Source organism: Halichoerus grypus, chromosome 4 (genome assembly GCF_964656455.1).
Source record: "Halichoerus grypus chromosome 4, mHalGry1.hap1.1, whole genome shotgun sequence".
Taxonomy (NCBI): Eukaryota; Metazoa; Chordata; class Mammalia; order Carnivora; family Phocidae; genus Halichoerus; species Halichoerus grypus.
The window spans coordinates 170,659,611-170,680,096 of NC_135715.1; the positions used below are offsets into that span (position 1 = coordinate 170,659,611).

At 35.6% G+C, this 20,486-nt stretch overlaps 1 protein-coding gene across 4 annotated transcripts in view; it reads right to left on the minus strand.

Annotated features, from left to right (window-relative positions):
• Positions 1 to 20,486, minus strand: part of IKZF2 (IKAROS family zinc finger 2) — a 153,220-nt gene that overhangs the window by 131,350 nt on the left and 1,384 nt on the right. For 2 of the 4 annotated variants that reach the window (XM_078071286.1, XM_078071285.1), the window contains exons 2-3: positions 18,228 to 18,276; positions 17,310 to 17,414 (exon numbers count right to left, since the gene is read on the minus strand). In XM_078071286.1, coding sequence (XP_077927412.1) covers positions 17,310 to 17,414; positions 18,228 to 18,261 — 139 coding nt within the window. In that variant the 5' untranslated portion in view covers positions 18,262 to 18,276. Of the gene's footprint in view, positions 1 to 17,309; positions 17,415 to 18,227; positions 18,277 to 19,787; positions 20,042 to 20,486 lie in introns of those variants that run through there. The other 2 variants (XM_036123354.2, XM_078071287.1) reach the window with 2 other exon arrangements.

The following is a 20,486-nucleotide window of genomic DNA, read 5'->3' on the forward strand; positions in this document are numbered from 1 at the left end:
TCACTAAGTAATTGGCAGCCACTGATTATGACCCTTCTAATGAAGCCATTCCTTTTCTATCTTTCTTTTAGAGGCAGTATATACTTCTCACATTTCTACCAAAAACTTCTAGCTTTTTTATTTCAACTAACTGCATCATTTCCTTTAACTCAATAGCCAGTAACCTAGAAAATCAAAACACATGATAAAAGTAGAAACTTGGAAATAAATACTAATTTCTAAGCCCAAGGTCTCATAGGCAGCAGAGAAGTAAAAACACAAAATTCAAAGTATGAGAGCATTTTAAAACAATAAAACGTTTATTATAAAGTGATAAACACAATTAACAGGCATCAATCATCAGCGTTGTACCCATCCAGATACATGATACTGAAAATATATTAACATCCAAAATATCCATGAACTCCACACTTGAAAAGGAAGCATTTGGAGGAGTGAAGTTTGCCACCATCCTGAAGAGCCACCCAAGTAGGTAACAACGCTCATTAACTGATTAAAAACAAACTTGCTAGCAGCTAAAAATGTTTTACAGCAATTCAAATCCAACCACTCACAAAACAAAGAGGAAAAAAAATGGCAAATAGAAAATCACAGATTGATTACCACCACGGGTTCCTTTTCAGCATAAAAATGCAGATAACCTGTTATCATTAAATTGCTACTATATGAATACAAGCACTTTTCATTTTAGCTAGGATTAAGTACATTGTTTTCCTATATGTGCCAGTTAAATGGGCTTAATTTACAGAACCTCATGTCAAGAGAACTACATTTCACGAGCTTCCAAATAATATACAATTTTGTTGTAACTTTTAAAAAAAAGAAAACTCAAAGGTAGAGAAGTAATAAAAAGATAAGATATTTTACAATGTAAATAAGGAGAAGACTTAGTATTCTCCAAGCTATTAAATATACTGCCTTAATTCTTGTAGCTATAGGAATGATTACTAACAAATGTTGGCGAAACTAGATAACCTCTGCTCATCTAAAATTACCTGGACACATTTAAACAGGATTTCATGAAAGGATTCAGATAAAAACTGGAAAAAAAAAAAAAAAAAACCTTTTGTAAAGGTTGTGTAACTGATCCTAGGTACTGTTATGATCATCATCAACAAAGGTGATAATTAACACAGTTGCACTAAGAAAATTGAAGTGTGGCCTCACAATCTAGCATAAGCAGAACTGTGTACAGTTTTAAGGAAGAGTCATTTGATTTGTAAGTTTTTAAATGATCTTTGGGACTGAGCTACTGGATAAGAGTTCATTGAAACAACAGCAATATGATATCCCATTTTCACATGTGTCTAGTAAATGGGCATGCTTATGATTTGGAAGATCTTACTTAGATCACGAAGATTAGAAATCTTCAAAATAATAACAGCAATAATAACTTTAAAACTACAGACTTTCTAAATAATGCCAACAAATAACCAAAGTGTCTTGGACTGAATTTCAATTATATATATCTTTTAAAGTCTTTTATAAAACCTATCTCTATATTCTAGAGAGAGTGACATTGGCCTGAAAAGATGTATTTTTATGAAGCCATGTGAAACTTCTAAGTTACTTGAAACTTTCAGTCCGATGTAGTATTCTGCAGTATTGTATACTGTAGCATCTGCCTGAATGTGTGTTAAGAAAAAAAGAGTCTAAGCTAGTGCTAACTTTAGACCATTTATTTTAAAACTGCTTTGTGAGTAAAAAGACTAGCTGGGTGATTTCGTCTCTGGTATCCAGAGCACACACAGTGCTGAAGTGACCAAACCTGTAAGGGTCAATCTGAGTAATAACTTACAGGAACAACTGAGATATGTCTCTAATGTATCCAGTCAGATAAGCAACACATATTAACCTCATAATGTATTTAAAAATTAACAGGCAACTTTCTTAATTGAGAGACTACTATGGATAAGGCACTGTGCTAACTTCTATAGAAAAGAGTAACTAATATTTCTTGAATTATTTCTTGAAATGTGTTAGGCGGTATGACAGGAGCTTTAGCTAAAGTTATTTTATTAATCCTCACAACAACCCCAAGAGACAAGCACCAACTTTCCCTTATTTATTTATTTATTTTTTAAGATTTTATTTATTTATTTGACAGAAAGAGACACAGTGAGAGAGGGAACACAAGCAGGGGGAGTGGGAGAGGGAGAAGCAGGCTTCCCGCCGAGCAGGGAGCCCGATGCGGGGCTCCATCTCAGGACCTGGAATCATGATCTGAGCCGAAGGCAGACGCTTAATGACTGAGCCACCCAGGCACCCCCCCAGCTTTCCCTTATTTACAAATGAGGAAGTGAAGGCTAATACACAACACAGCCAATATAAATCCAAGCCTGTTCATCTCTGTCTGCTATCCTTGGGCTGCAGAAATTATGTCATTTCCCCTACCCTCAAGGAGATTCCAGTCACACAGGGGAGATAAGATGAACACAAGTAAGGGAGTCTTGGTAAAACAAGATAGGAAGTGATAAAGCCTTCCTTGTTTTTAAAGAAGAAATTACTCCTGGATAAAAAGGGTCATTTGGTTTGAAAGAGTGATTGCACTGTCACCATGCTAATAGTAACCCTGACCCAGGAAAAGTTAAACTTGGACATGAAAAGCAGATTGTGTATCTTTAAATGATCTCATTGGGATTTACAAAGATTTTTGCACCTTTTAACCAAATGACCTATGAGTAGTCTGTTTATACATACTCCGCTATAATCTTTTAAAAAGAATATCTACTTTTCTCCTTGATTGCTCACAGGATAAAAGGGGGAAAAAATGGACATTACCAGGGTCTGATACATAGTTGAGAATTCCAGATAGACAACAGAGCGATGTATTCTGACGTAGGACATACGGCACCATGAGTATGGAATTCACGAAACTGCAGAACCATATTGGGAATTCACCAACACATCTAGTAAACAAGTGAACAAGTCCCTGCTAAAAGATCACTCTGGACCAGGTCAAGAGGGAGACACACCCTCCAGTCAAGTCCTGCCATGAACACATCTTCCGAACTGCCATCCTCAAATGAAATGCATTACTACTGGATAATTACCATTTCAATTATATCCCTCACAAACAAAGCAGGTTTATTTGTGATTCGCTTTAATTAGGTAATTTTAGTTTCATTTCTTTAGTAATTGATTGGAATACAACAGAATTAATAATTGCCTCATATCTGCACACACATTTCTTTTCAAACAAGGACTATCTGACAGCACTCAGACAGATGAAGAACAAAAATATCTAGTCAATGATGCAGATATCTTGTGTTTTATTGGCAATGCTTTTCACTCCTTTTTTTTTTTTTACTATTATTACAATTGTTGATTAAAAGCAGTCTCACAGCATGTCCTTCCTAGAAGACTATTTAATATAACATGTTTGTGGGATCTATTTCTCAGTTACTTGATTCAAGTTTTGTCTTATACTCTTTTTATCTAACAATAAAATAATAGCTACCATTCTGGTTTACTTACCACGTGCCAGTCACCATTCTGGAGACTTTATGTATATTCTTTCCAAAGCTCACCACTCCTCTGACAAGGCAGATATTAATGTCCCTGTTTTACAAACTGAGATGCCAAGAGATGAACTATCCGGCTAGGGGGTCACAGATTTGACATATAATACCAGGGCTCACTTTTTTATACTATGGAGGAAGGGGACGGGGAAAATTTATTCAATCCTGTAATTTTTTAAAAAATATATGCTTATTATTTTCTAGTGACAAATAAAATGCTTAAGTACTGCCAGGAAGAATAAAATCCTCAGGGACTGTTTAAATAAATATTTAAGCTCAACTTTTAATGAGCACTTTGTATGTTAGATGTGAAAGTATTTCAAATAGCGTAAAGTGTCTTAAAAATAAAATGTTACTTAGGCTTAAATAATAGGCTTAAAAACAGTTTGTTTTCTTAAGCAATTTAAACATATACCCTGATCTTGTTTTTATTATTTATGGGCTTAGCAAACCTTTCATTCAACAATAATACACATGTAAACTTCATCTCATGTCTGATAAATTTTTACTGCAGTATTATCACAAGGTTAATTTTAGAAGAGTGTTCCAGTGGGTAAAAGCCAACCTGGGAATTCTAAATCTCTGACAGAGTATGATCTTAAGAAAGTCTTTTAAAACACTCAGTGCTTGTGTCTTAGTTACTTCAGGGGGAAAATGGAAAAACAACAGATCAGAGAACAAAAACTGGATGCAAAACCCCATCTCATCTGCTCAATATCAAGTTCCTTCTTCATTGCCACCTCCCAAGAGGAGAAAGAAAGAAAGAAAGAAAAAGAAAGAAAGAAAGAAAAAAAGGAAGAAAGAGCAGAGAAAGTTCTTACTGTTTCTGTCAGGACTATAGCTTTCCCTAACTCCCTAATCCCTTTCCCACTGAAGTGAAGTGAAAAGGTAGCTGAGGGACAAGACCAAAGTTTACTGCATTGGTGATAATTCAGAAATACAACCAGTTAAGGTATCTCTCACACACAGTATATTACACAGTCACTTTTGCAAAAGAGAAAAGGAATAGATTAGTCCAAAGTGGGGCCATCAGTAATGCCCCCGTTTATGACAGCAAGCAATCTATTCTAGGTTCTACCAACCTCTATACTGCTCCCATCGGCCCATCTTTCTAGATGAAACCCGTAGTACTCCAGTTCTTCTAACTAGTCCACCCCCATCGTCTACTCTCTGGCTTTCAGATATGTGAAGAAGTAAACTTCTTTCTACTGAATCTCAGTATTTATCACCAGAAACCATTCTAATCTTATTGCCACATCCCTCATCATTCAAACACGTAGCTTCTTTAATTAGCTTATAAATTCAGATCTTTATACTTTCTGAAAGAAGCAAAAAGGAGGGAAAGATCCTTTTTTTCATTTGCCCTATTCCTCTCTGGTGGATCTAGGAACTCTAGTGGGTTCTGTGCCTTGCCCCTCACTCCTGCATTCACCATTTTTATTTTCTTTCTTCTTGAACTAGCTCTCTTTTGTGTTCCCTTACACTTCACACCTCTGCTCTTCCCATTCATATGCCTCAAGTTATTTTCACAGGTCCTACTCCCATTAGCAACAAACCACAGTTGTCTTGCTAAAAACGGTATATCCTTAAAAGATTTAATGTAAACATTAGCAACACTCAGTGGAGTTTTAAATTGATGAACATGAAAAAGAGACTAAAGCACTTTTTAAAGTAATCTTGATTATCATATACAGGGTACAAGTTTTAACTCACTCTACTCAGATTTATTTTGGTATCATAATGCTATGTCTCCTTACCACTGCCAGAAGTACACTGATATGAACACTATTTACAGCATCTCCTGCTATGAATGAATATCACTCATAAAAAAATGCACTTTATTAGAGCAATTAATTCCACTGTATTATAGCAGTTAATACCCTCTATCCAGACTAAATCTAAAATAATATTCAAAGAGTCTATAGACACCATTTGTATACCAGAATATCCCTGGCTTCAGTATTTATCATTAATGGCAGTAATCCATTTTCATGACTCTATAATATCACTGAAATTTCAAGGATAAACCCATGAGATCAGAGCTATGACTAGCTCTTTTACAGAAAAGCTTCAGACTTTATTTTTTTGAGAAGACATCTGACTGAATTAGGGTGTTTTGTTTTGTTTTGTTTTGTTTTGTTTTTAATTACACAAGTAAAAGATCTTTTGGGAAAGATCCAAACAATACAGAACTATTTGGGATAAATGATAAAATGTTCTGTTTACCCTCCCATACTCCAACATGAACTCTATCAATAGTGTGATATTTCTTTCGTATTCCTTATTCTTTGCATTCACACATATGCACATACACAAGTGCGCACACAAGGGCACATATGTTTTTAAAAGACATATGGCACTTTCTTTTACATACAGTTGTATGAAAGCAATTGTTTAGTTAACTGAAGCTTCTCTGATTTGCTGAAAAAATACTCTCTTCAAATTTGTTTCCAGCTATTGTACTCAAACTGTGAGACCAACTAAAGCTACACAAATTCATCAAAAATTTTATGCAAATATCCTTACTATAATAATAATTTTGCAAAAAGAATTCACTTTAAATTGTGGGTTTTTTTTTCTTGGGGGGGGACAGAAGGGTGTTTCTTTTTTGTTTTTGTTTCCAAAAAACTGAATCCAAAAACTGTCATTAGGTCATTAATGTGTCATAGTTCAGACAGATGGTGGTGTGTAATTCATATTTTGAGAATTTAAAAACAGCAGACTCACAGAAAATATCTTTCTTTTTCTAGTTTTCAGTTATGTCCAAACGAAATCTATTACTGCTTTCAAATATTTTGTGAACATTCAGCACTACAATAGAATTCATTTCATATTTCAAAACACTATTAGAATCAGTGTTTTTCAAGTGTTTGACTTTTAAAGCAATACCTAAAAATGACTACATATTACTTGTTACAATGTTTATTTTTTAAACAACAAGGATCTTTATGAAAATGACCATGACAGAAAATATTTCATATAGTTGTAGAAGAAATGACACCTCTTTAGAACTCAACCAGAAATTCTTAAAGTTAATTCAATGGAAGTAGAGCAATGTAGCCCCTTAGCACTTCAAAATATGACCAAGCCCTGCATACTGATATCTTAGTAAGAAGAAAGTAGAGTTGACACAGCCAGGTGTAATAAGAACTATAACTTCCATGATAATAAGAGAGCAATGACAAAAATGTCAAAGGTGTAGACACCCAGAATGTTAATTTATTAGAACGTGACTTTACACTGATTAATTATATGCTCCTCAAAATATCTGGAGTGCATAAGAAAAGTTAATTGAAGCATTTCATTTTGTACATGCTACTAAAATTAGTTTTAAATAGGTGATAGAGAACTGATTTCAAAATTATAAGTATGTGGAATTCAATCTGTAAATTCTAAATGTGCTACCTAAAGATAATAGTAACGAAGATGATGATGGTGACCCCGCAAAATATTCATGGAAACACTGACATTCACTTGATTCCACTGAACATGACTGTATAGAAAATCAGAAAACTTAAAAGCTGTTTAGAATCTCAGAAATCATCTTTTGGGCGCTGATTTGAAAATTACAGAATCTTTTTTAGAGTGAGGCATGGTTAAAAACAACACATACCCAAACAGAGAAAATCACAAGTAAGTTAGGATTTCAGAATTATTTCAATATCTAAAAGCTTAAGTTTTCAAATTCCCTCAAATCGGTCGGAAACACCTTATTTAAATACATACATGCAATACAATCATATTTCCTTAATTCAACAAATAATTAGTAGGCGCTGAAGAGATAGATAGGGCATAGTCTTTTTCTTCAAAGATTCACATCTGGAAAATCTCCTGATTAGCCTCTTTGTAATCAATGTGCGGCCCCAAAATAAAGCTGTATGGGATGGGGGGAGGGAGAGGGAAAGAGAATCTTAAGCCAGTGCAGAGTCCGAGCCCAAGGTAGGGCTCAATCTCATGACCCTGAGATCATGACCTGAGCCAAAATCAAGAGTTGATGCTTAACCAACTGAGCCACCCAGGTGCCCCCACAAATATTCCTAAATTCACATTCAGTAATTAAGATCACCTTCTTTATTAACTAAACTAAAATACTATAATCTTCTATAAAATCTCATTTGCTATCGTCAGACTACTTCAATGATTTCATGAAACTGATGTAGTGTTTGTTCCTCTTGGTCTATAACGAGGAGCACTTCTAGATCCCCAGCTAACTTAAGGTATTTTTCTTGGGTACCAGTGCTATTTCCCACCTTCATTTAAAACTGATTTTAAGACCTCTTAAATTGCTAACCCTATCACCTATCAACATTTCTTTGAATACCATTTCTTATGGTAACAGTAGTTGAGGTATCCTTATAGGCATTACAAGGTTGATAGGGTTAGGTTATAAAATCAACAATTAACAAATCTAAAGCAGGAATGTAAAATAACACTAAAGAAAATGAGTCGATCCTAGGCCAGGAAAATTGGTTGTAACCTGATTATATGTATTAATATAAGTTAAAGACTGAATCTGTAGGATTTAACCTCCAAGGGGAAAAAAAATGACTCCCAGAAGTATTTTGGTGCACATATATCTACGGAATCTAAATCCATGTCCATTCAGGGGAGAAGGAATTAGACAAAGGACTTAACCATAATGATACAAATGGCAATGCTATCTCTATTGTGATGCTGAATATATTAGGCTTTCTTAGTGTGATGTCACTAAACATTTGAATTATATAACGAACTCCTTTTGTTCAGATCCTTTGCTCACCAAGTGACCTTTGCTACTGATCACCCAAAATGATCTCAAGCCAACTGGAGTGATCCAGATTCTCTATTAGTTGGTTGGGGTTTTTTGTTTTATTTATTTATTTATTTATTTATTTATTTATTAAGATTTATTTATTTGACAGAGAGAGAGAGACAGCGAGAGAGGGAACACAAGCAGGGGGAGTAGGAGAAGAAGCAGGCTTCCCGCGGAGCAGGGAGCCAGATGCAGGGCTCGATCCCAGGACCCTGGGATCATGACCTGAGCTGAAGGCAGACACTTAATGACTGAGCCACCCAGGCGACCCTGTTTTATTTTTAATCAAGGTATAGACATAAATTGGCCTTCTGATTTTAAATACCAATTTGTAAACTTGTTTAATGTAAGTCAATCCTGAGATACGAGATATGGATCTACTCTAAGTGTGCTGCTAATCAAGTTTCAGAACTTGCAAGGCTTATGGCCAAATCCTATGTTATAAAATTTTTTTTTTAATTTTTTAAAAGATTTTATTTAATTATCCGAAAGAGAGAGAGCACAAGCAGGGGGAGCAGCAGAGGGAGAGGGAGAAGGAGACTCCCCGCTGAGCAGGGAACGGGACGTGGGGCTCCATCCCAGGACATGACCTGGGCCGAAGGCAGACACTTAACTGATTAACTGACTGAGCCAACCAGGCGCCCCTATAAAAAATTTTCTTGGGGAAATGTTATCCTTTGGGAAGCTATCTTAGAAGCTTGTTGCATTTTTCTCTCTGTTTCATTGTACATCTTCAAATTTATACACTTTTGAACACCTCTTGGTGGTAAAAGGTGAGAAGCAATTATTCATCTATAATGGATATAATTCATGGTAAGTGTTCCACACCTTTTTGCTTCTAAATGTAATAGGATTATTAATATCTCAAATAATATATGGATTCATTTGGACCCTGAAAGACAACATCTCTCTCTACAAAAACCCTAACATATTTTTTGTGCCCCAGCATCAGCAGTGCATCACACAAAGTAACTCCTTAATAAATGTTTACTGGATCAATGATTGAAAGATGAAAAATATCTCTCTAGAGAGTTCTGAATCTCCATATACAGGAAATCTCAGATGAAGTATTTCTATCATTAACATTCATTTGGAATTCTATGGTGTCTTGGTTAATCAGCACTTACATTTTTAAGATGGAGCTCTGAAATAGGTATTTTGAAATTAATAAATATATTAATTAGGATGTTTTTTAAATCATACTATATCACACTCTAGGTAATTTTACCCCAACAGGTACAATATTATAAACTTTAAAAAAATTAAGTAGGGACTAAATCATTTTCAAATAATATATATCATGTATGTATATTTATCCTAAAGTTTTCAAAAAAGCTCTGGACAAAAATATTAAGTATCTTGGCTATTAATGTGGCAGAACTGGCCAGCATGTAAAAGCAAATCATTCCTTGGGGCACCTGGGTGGCTCAGTCGTTAAGTGTCTGCCTTCAGCTCAGGTCATGATCCCAGGGTCCTGGGATCGAGCCGCATCGGGCTCCCTGCTCTGCAGGGAGCTGGCTCCTACTTCTCCTCCCCCTCTCTCACTGTCTCTCCTTCTCTCTCTCTCAAATAAACAAATCATTCCTCATATATTTTAAATTATGTATTTATAAAGAAATAGGTGTAAAGTAAAGACAAATCATTATAGTAGAATCACTGGAGCATATGGTCTACATTAGCTTTATGTTTTTTTAAAATAAATAACCATAAAAGTTAAGATATTAAATATGCCACAAAAAGTTAAAGAGAAGGGCTGGTATATTTTGTTCAAAATTCGGTAAGTCAATCATATCAACTAATCCAACTTCTGAGACTAGCATAAAAGGACTCCATTAAGCAGAGGGAGGTCACTAAAACCTGTACTCATGCATTTCAATACAGAATTTTGATTTAATCAGGTAACAAGGAAAATAAAGTCACTGATCAAATGCTGGGACTTACTTATGGAAGAATTTTTTAGAAATACTAAACTATTGTTAAAGACAGTAGCAAAGTAACCAAATCACAACCTACCTAATAAGATTTCACTAATTAGGAAAATTCACACTCTAATCTAATCTGTCCATAAGCCTGATTGCTATCTTCTCCCATATCCTACAGGTGATCCAAACTCTCTGGATCCAGAATCAAGCCAAAGTAAATCTTTTCCTGGAAACCTCTCCAATATTTCCTATCCTCCCTGATGGAACCTACTGCCATTTTATCCAATAATCTAGGGATCATCATCATGAACTTCCTTTTCTCCTTAACCCTACTATCCAAGTCCTATCCACTTTGAGCTATGAAATATTTCCCAAATCCTTCTCTTCCTTTTTTGTCCCCACTACCACTAGCTCTCACAACTTCTCACTCAACCATTGCAGTAGCTGTTAAAAATACTCCTGCCTCTAGACAGGTTCCCATCCACAATCCTTTTCCCCCACAGTACAGCCAGTGTGATCCCATGACCATCAAAAGACAGAAGTCATCTGCTTTGTTAAATCCCTTGGCTTCCTTGAAAATGAAATCCAAGTTTTCTCCTATACGAGATATTCCATTATCTTGCCCTGACTAAATGGTCCAGAGTCATCTCTGGACTCAAATCCTAGGCACCAACCTCACACTCTAGAAATACCAACCTGCTTTTATTCCACAGAACATATGTTATGTCCCAGCTCCCATTATGGATGCATCCTTTATACTGAAAAAGCCTTCCACTTCTCTCCTAAATCCTATTCCTTCAATAAGTTTCAGCTCAAGCAGCCTCTCCCTCTAGGAAGATTTCCTGAACTAGTACCACTGTTCACTCCCCATAATAATCAGAACACTAAACATACCATAGTATAATGCCCTGCTTAAATGTCTTTCAAACTAGAGCATGAGCTCCTGGAGGATGGTGTACTATTCACCTTTGGATTCGCCTTGCAGTGCCTGACACATTAAAGGTAGCCCATAAATTTGCTGAATTAATCAATTAAAATGATACAGCAACATGGCAAACAGCTAGAAGTGATAATTATATATGTTATGCTTACTTCAAATTTAAAACAAATAAATTACCCCAAAATGTACAATTAGCAACAATCAGGCCTACAATGTGATTAGGTATCATCAAGTAAGAATTTATGGTACTACCAGAAGCCTCAAGTGAGATGAAACTTTAGATGCAGACCTTCTAAGAAAGAATTGATTATAGATATGAATAGGTTTATCTATTAAGGGAACTTTTTCTTCTACCATTCTTAACGACTGATATCTTTGGAGCACCAAAGGTAAGCAATGATTTTCTTTACATACAACCAAAAACATAAAAGTACACTCAGGAACACTGAAACCCAATAAAAGAATTTCTAACATATAGACAAATTCTACTTGTTAACCAAAATCTTCATAGGTGTTAAATAACAGAAAGGCTTTTCTTTAATTTTTACTTTAAATTATTAGAAATCCCTGTCTCTGTTCCACATAGTAAAAAGGAAAGAGCAAAAGACCTGAATTTCAAACAGAAATGGATTTGAAAACAAACTCTTTTTATTATGAGTCACTGATTAATGATAAAGTGACTTGGCTGCTCTGAGGGTCAGCAGCAGTGATTCTTTATTGGATCTAAGCAAGCACCAGGAACTGTGCTAAGTATTTTGTGTATATTACTTCATTTAAACCTCACAGCAGTCCACTGAAGTAGGTATAGCTTATCCCTATTCTACAGATAAGGAAACTGGAGCTCAGAGACATGAAGTAACATGCCTAAGGTCACACAGCAAGTTGATGGCAAAGCAGGAATTCTAACACAGGCATGTATAACTCCAAAGCCGATCTTTTTAACCACTTACTCTATCTGTTGCTTCTGTGCCTCAGTTTTCTGTATTATAAAATGGAGTATGGACTCCATGCTCAGCTTGGAGTCCGCTTGGGGTTCTCTAACTCCCTCTCCCTCTGTTCCTCTCCCCACTCTCTTGCGCTCCCCTTCTCTCTCTAAAATAAAATAAATGAATGAATGAATGAATAAATAAATAAATAAATAAAATCTTTAAAAAAAATGGAATAACTACTTCCCTCACAGAGCTATTGTGGAGACTAAGTGAAATAATATGGATGCATCTAGCATAGTGCTGGACTTCCTATACATGCTCAATAAATTATGTCCCCCATCCTTTTCTCACTCCAGGGCTGATTAAACATTTATAATAAGGAATATATAGTTCCTAAATACTCCTTACCTCTTTCAAAGCATAGATATTCTGAGTCTTGATTAATTCCAAAAGGAAAATATTACCAGATCAATAAATATATTTGACCTAAACAGATATAAAGGAAAAAAAAATCAAAGAAAAACAACACATTCTACCAATTTTATGACTGTGGCCCTGCTATTGATCTTTCAGAACATCATAAGATCAAAATATATCAATATTTAAAGTTAGGAGAAAAAAGCATGGGACCCAGAGATCTCAATTCATTACAGCTTGAAGGAAGACTCCCAAAAGAACCTAACCAATCACGTTACATTAAAAAAAAATATACTTCCAGTGGGGAAGACAGATTTGGATAAAGACAGAGGCAATAAGGATAACACTCTACAACAGTAAGTTGCCTTGTTTGTTGAAGACAGGCCTTTATTCCTACTCTAAAAATGCCAGGAGGGGGAAATGAGGGGCAAAGAAAACTATAGAGCAATTCTGCTGTTAATTCCTGAACATACATACTTCCTTTGTAGTTTCTTTTTTTTTTTCCTTTTGGTTCATAACCATGACACTTACCTTTGATAGGTGTAAAGAAGTCAAATTAAGCTTTTCTCTTAATTTCCCAATAAGTAAAAACTAAATGTATGTTGGGTATACACATAAGCCTAAGTACAATTCAAAACATAGTGAGTTTTTATATCAGTCCATCTGGTGTTATATTAGGGTGTATCCCATGGAAATCCAACCAAGGGTGACTGCCAAACTAAGCTACAGAAGACAATTCAGAAAGCTGGTGAGTCCCATAATATAAACGATATTTTTAAAAGTGCATGAGAGCATCTGCTTAACAAGATTATCTGCTATCACTCCACCCTCATAATAACCCTCCTCTACCTCTGTAATACAGTTTTGCACTACCACATGGGTCAGTATTGGACATGAAAGGCACCCTGAGACAATGATATTATAGAGACATATCAGTTAAAGTGATCTAACTAAACCACAAGGTAATATCACAGTTTTATGCCCCAACCCTGACAACTCCATCCTTCTGTTAAGGGACCTAAAATGCCAACCGATTTCTTTAGACCTCCATTTCTACATAAGAAAAATGGAAATCATAATATACTTCTGCTTCACTATGCTCTAAAAATGGAAACTCGCTAAGGAAAAAAAATGAATGTGAAGCACTCTGAAAAGAATAAACTAGATTCCCTGACCTGATTATTGGTCAGAGTCCTGTAAAACTAGAATTACTACTTCTTCCAATTCCATACATGCCACCCGGCCATCAAACTGGCTGGTAAATAGTATTGACTGCAAAGTTGATCCATGTAAAAAGTTTTAAAGTAATAGAAACAAAATCTGTGTCACAATGTATCTTCATCCCATTAACTATCTCCAAGGGAAATTTACTCATTGGCATTAGAAAAAAGCATTAGAAAAGAAGATAAAGATTAATTTCGAATTTTTGAACCTTAATTTCTTAAAATAGTAAGCAGCATGCATAGATAGAACAGTTTGAAACTGATACTGAAGCCACGACGCAAGAACTGGAATTGAGCTAACCTAGAAACAGAAGGAATCACCACAAAGTAAGTCTCATCTGATGGGCCAAAATACAATATGGATTATTTTTATATTGTTCTGTCTGAGTTGTCTGTCTCAGATTCTTAACTTCCAGAGTCTATTTTTAAAATCACTTAACACTGTGTATTTCCAGTAGCCATCAAGGCATATACTGTCATCCCTGACACCGAAGACTGTCAGCAGACTCAAGATGTAGAGTAATGATCTCAGGCAACAATGCCCATCTTCTTATCAAAGAGATCTTATTCCATAAGAAAAAGTCTAAAGTTCTCTACGAAAATTCATGCTAAAACATAGGAAATAGTTACTGTAAAATGTTAAGATCGGCATTACCCTTTACTTTTTAAGATTTTTACCTTACGTGCTAAATTTTAAAACCAAAAGCTGTCAGACATTATAACATTTTTTAGTTTTTCCCCCAAGTTGCCGATGCTCTTTTCTAGCACTGTCAAATAATGATAGCTGCTGTCATTATTTTTTATACAACAGCTGGCAGCAAGTTGTACAGACACCCTTCATCTGAGAATAGTCATCAAATAACCGAAACAAATGACTAGGACCTTGTGGTAAAACTGACTCCTTTCCTAAAACCAAAATAAGGGGGCTATCACAGGTTATTGATACTTTACTGCCAGAATGTTACTTTATTAAAAAAAAAAAATCAAAGGTTTTAATTCTTTTATTTTTTTTCTAAACTGTTTTAAAATAACTTTCTCCCTCTTAGACATACAGTCCTGTCCTCTCCTTGCTGCTCCTGGAGGCTATCTTACTCTATCATAAAGGTGTTCCCATTTACTTTTGGCTTGAATTCTTTCAATCAAAATTGCAATTCTGTTTTTGGACGCAACAGCCCTTCAGGAAGTGTATTTGAAGATATAAAAAAAAATTGCAGAAAATAAATAAGCTATTTTCATTTGATAAAGTTCAACAATGCATTTAAATGGATTTAGGAAAACCAATCATCTCAGACACAAGTGATATGACAGCCCCCCGCCCCCCCCCCCCGCAAATAATTCCAAGTTACAGAGAAATATCTGAGTGACCAATTTTAGGTCTCTTGTTCTAAGTAAGAGACAAGGGTCCCTCTTTAGCACTATTTGCTTGGGCAATCTAAAATGCTGATATTCTCCTAGATCTAACAGAAAGGAAAAATGGGTATCTTCTCCATCTAACACCGAAGCGGGTAACCTAGATACTGTAAAGAGAGGCTACATAAAGGATGCAACAGACAGCTCTGAAGTGAGAGCCAAATATTTCACCTGCAACTCTTCGGAAAAGAACACGAAAACCCATGCAGCTTAGCCAAAAACCGTATTAACATGGAATTGCCACAGGCTAGTAAGTTTGGGGGAAAAACAAAACAAAACAAAACTCTACCAAACATAATTTTACTGTTGTTGGTTGGGTGAGAAAAGCTCAAATGTGAAAAGCACAGCTCTTATTTGTTCAAATTGATCATGCCCACACTCTGCGATGTTTACTTTAAATGGGTGAACTGCTTTTTTGAAGACTACTTGCAAACCAGAATCAAATTCACAAGTAAAGGAGCCAATTAACAAGCATTTTCCTGCTGATATCCTAGTGATGGCTAGGGAATGATAGCTAAAAGTCTATGATTATTCAAAGTTTCTGAAGTTTCCAAAGCCGGTAACTAAATATTAAGCTAAGAGAAATTTTCCTATCAATCTATCTTTACCCTTTAGGAAATGAAACAAAAATTATCAGAGAAATAAAAATCTATTCTATCAAGGAACTAGTAACATTAAATGTTAAAATATAAAAATTATACTACCTACACTGCAGAAGTAGTATAACTTTTGTCAAATTACAGCCAACTAGCCAAAAAATAAATTAATGTTACAAGATCCATCACAAAAGATTAACACTATAATTTAATATACATTCAGTCACTCACTATTAATTTTTCTTTCTATGTGATAAAGGAATTTCAACGACTGCTTCCAGAATGAAATCTCCTGGGAAATACTTCCCATTAATAAAAAGAAAACTTTTACATAAGAAAATTCATATAGTTCAATCAAAATTTCAAGTCAAAGCTAGAATCACTTAAAGTTAACGAACTACAAAATGTATTCAATAATACTTTATATACTTTTTGCTCATACTTCAGAAGTCTTTACTATTTACAAAGCTAGTAGCTTTATAATAAGCTCAAGTTTTGAGAACTATAAGAGGGAACTGGAAAGATTTGTTCTCTCTGGATAATCAGAATTAACTTGAGAATATGTTCATAGTTTAGAAGCTGATTCAGTTTCCTTTACTTATTAAATCTTTGTTTAAAAAAAGGAAAGAAATTGCCTTTCCTTCACATATCACCCAGAGAGAAGACATTTAAATTAAGTTATATTTCCATATAAGTCAGATGTCCTTTCTACGCAAGAATATAACACATACAAAAGTATAAGGGAAACACAAGATTTCAAATTACGTTGAGGAAGAGTAACACAGCATTTGCACTTAATAACTAAACATTATAATTAAGAGAAAACAAACCATATTCTTAATGAAGTACTTGGTCTTCTGTCACCGACAGCATGTAAGTTGCTCTTTTATTACATAGAAACAATGTTTACTACATCAATGAATGACTCTTTATCAAAAATAGTAGCCAAAACCTGTCTATTCCTGCAAGTTCAAAACATCCTTCCTAATTTCCACAGTTCTTCTCTGGACAGTCTAAAACAAAACGCTTTCACTTTGTTAGAGAAATGGATTTAAATCGGGTCCATAAATTTTCAATTACACTTCACTTGCAACACTTTGGAGGAGAAACTTGCACATAGTTAAAAAAAAAAAAAAAGTAACACTGCAATTCTACCACTGATGGATTAGTTTTGTACCAAGGCAATATAAAATTATTTCATTTTTTTTTCCTGTGACGAGTCCTTTGGAAGTGACTTGTTTCCATATTCTTTTATCTAACAACAACAAATCTAGTCATAAACCTGGCAAGTCAAAACAATAACCAGCAAAGTCTAACATTTCTTACCTGACACAGGTAAGCACCAGCTCCCAAATGCCACCTTGGGATAGGTCAGACTAGTAAGCAGGCTCATGTTTTATGATACTAGAATGAACGGGAATAAATCTGTGTTGTTCTTTCTTTAGCAAAATCTATAGCAGCAGCTACACCACAATGTGAGAGGACCCCAAAGACCTAACAAATTCAAGTGTGTCGCTAGAGAAATAGGAAAAAAAAAAAATCATAAAATGAAGACTTACTGCTTGTCATGTGACCTGGGGAGGCGTGCTGTCCATTGGGTGTGCTTGAGGTGAGGTCAATTGCCATACTGGAGTGCTCCCTTTCAGGTGAAAGCTCATTGTCACCTGCTTTCACAAAATAAAATCTTTTGGTCTCTGTTCATTGTCACATAAAATCTAATTACCAACTTTGCTTCATACGTGCAGAGGCATGCATAGCCTTGAAATTTTAATGTAATACATTTTTTACCTTAAAAGAAACTATGAGGAACTATAATTTAGAAATATATAGCAAATGAATGAAATGATAAGCCACGACCAGCCCACAAAAAAAAAAAATTACAAAATTTGATTATCACAATAATCTTAACTGTAAAATAAGGGCAATTGGAATAGTTATTTCTAAAGTGTTTTTCTCTTGAAAAAATAAGTTTTCTTTTAACATCTAATTTAACCATCAAGCATAGAGTATTTATAATGAGCATTTTCCAAAATGCTGACTATCAGAGAGTTGGATGTTTAAAAGGAAAGTTGGCTAAAAAAAAGGTCAACTTAAGGAGCTTTCACATTATGTGTCAGAAAAATTAGGTTACAGAGTAGTAAATATTTAGTACATGCCATATCGGTAGATATGTATGTAACCTGACTTATTCTAAACTTAGAGTAAAGTAAACGAAAAAACTCCAGTGCAAAAGTGTTAATCTGCTAAGCCACTTACTACTGACGAACATACTATCATTAATAGAGTAGGTATATTCCTGTATTTCCTTCGTTTTGCTTCTGTGCTAGTATTTTCTTAAACTCATTTAAAGGTGAAATTGTGAACAAACAAAATTAGAGTATAGAATTCTTGATGAGAACATAATTCAGAAAATACAATACAGGTAACACAAACGTAATTTTATTACCAATAACAAATTAATGGAAATGAATACTTACACGTTATATAGCCATCAATAGCCTCTGTTTCCATAGTCAAAGTGCAGTGCTGCAATACAAAAGATGATACCCTTAACACAATGATTCCTTTCAGTATCTTCCATTAAATGCTTAACTTATTTGAAGCTCCAAGCGGTTAGCCCATGTTGCTGCTCCTGCAACCTGGGCCCAAGAAACACACTACAGTGCACTGTATGTGCTCATTTGCAAGTCACTGAACTCTTTCTGCAAATGATCTGATTCCTGCTGGAGATAGGATAGGAAAGATAAGTGTGCTGTGAGATGGGCTATAGCGAGAAAGGAATAACTCTCTTAATCAGAATTTACTTCAAGAAAAAAATGGGGAGGGTACACCTCAAATGTGCCAGCTTTCACTGGGATTTAAGTATTTTACCACTCACTACTTCCCACAATCACACTGCAGTTTGAGGACTTCCCTGGTGTACAGATAGCTCTATTCACAATTGTTGCAAGTTGGTTCATCATGTTCTAATGGGGCGGGGGGGGGGGGGGGGGGGAGAGGACAAACAAACATAAGAAAACAAAACAAAACAAAAATTTAGTGCCCAAGTGTGTCTCGAAGGTCTCTGCAGCAGTCACCCTACTCCCAGACTTGTATTGACATTTTAGCCTACACTAAGTTCTGTGTAAGCACCTGTTCAGTGTAACCTTAATTTCCTGCCAGACCAAGGGTGGATACAAATGCCAAGCCAACTTAATACATTCTGATTTTGAAAATTTCATAAACTTTTTGCTCCTAGGAAGGGGATCACTTTTTTAAAGTTTGCGGAATTATTTTCATGCACCAATGACACAAAACAAGAACTTAATTCTCAGAAACAAAAGTGAACTGTATGAGATGACACCCCCTAGCTTTGATTTCATATAATGAAAAGATCGATAAGCTGACTGTATTCTTTGAAGGAAAAAGTTTAAAGAATTGACATGTCCTGAGGAGATTTTTACTTTTTTTTTTTTTCCTTTGGCCCTGGTCCTTTTTGCCTTTAGTTTCAAAACTCTCACTGCACCAGCAGCTAAATTATTCACAATGAGCCATTTCTGTATTGATCGCCAAGTATATTTAGCCCTGGCTCCTGGAATTTCTCCATTACTTACTGGAAAACAGGCAGCTTCACTTCTTGTCTCCAAAACCACTTCCCTTCTCCCTCCCCTCCCCTTCTTCACCACCACCCTCCCCACCCCCCCAAAAAAAACTTTTCTTTCTTTCTTTACGGAATAATCAGATCAAATTCCCAACTCAGTCACTACATAGCACTTAAATTTCAACCTGCTGTACTGTTATCAAATTCTTTCAAATTATGATTACATAAGGCTTTCAAGAAAGGCATCCGTAAAGTTTAAAAGGGGAGCAGTTTCTTCGGATATTTTACAAATGAGTTTATCTCTTTAAAAATGTACACATTTAACACACACATATTAAAAAGAAAGAAACGTCAGGGAGAAGCGAAAGAAGTCTGCCCCATCAATGAAATGGTTATTAACCCTCAGAGAAGGAAAGAAAGAAAAAGAAAAGGAGAAAGAGAAACGAAATGTACATACAAAAGAAATTGTCCTTTGATTAAAAAAGATTCATCACCATTTCCAGCTCTGTCGGGAGATCTCAGCTTCTTCTAACCCCTCAAAGAGGAGGTGACAATGTCGGGCTGAAGATAAACGGAGAGAGAAAGAAAGAAGTTTTTTGTGTTTCCCCCTTCTCTCTTTCCCTCCCTTGCCCCCTCCAAGCCAAGCCCCCTGCAGAGTTCAAGGCGAGGAGGAAGGAAAAGCACTTTACAGGTGGGTCATTCCGAGCCCAAATCCTGCAAACAGATCGGCTGATAAACAAAACCAAGAAATGAGAGAGAAGGAACACCCCCCTCTCCTCCTCCTCCTCCTCCTCCTTCCACCCCTCCCCCTCGTCCCTTTGGGATGGTCTAGTAGGAAAAGTCACTCAGGAATGGCACCACGTACTTTCAGGAAAGAGGAAAAAAAAAGAGGGAGAGAGAGAGAGGTCAGTCAGTGCTACAGCAATGCGATTAACAAGAAGAGAAAAAACTTGATCCACCGGTTCCTTAAGAATCGACCAAAAGCTAAGACAAGAAAACTGAAAGAAAAGGTGGGGGGGGGGGGGTGGTAAGAGGGGAGGGACAGTCAGGCAGAAACCAGCGAGGAACCTAGGCCAACTTCACAGGACTGTTTTTCGCCCTTGGCAAAAAAAAAAAAAAAAAGAGAGAGAGAGAGAGAGAGAAAGGAAAAGAAAAA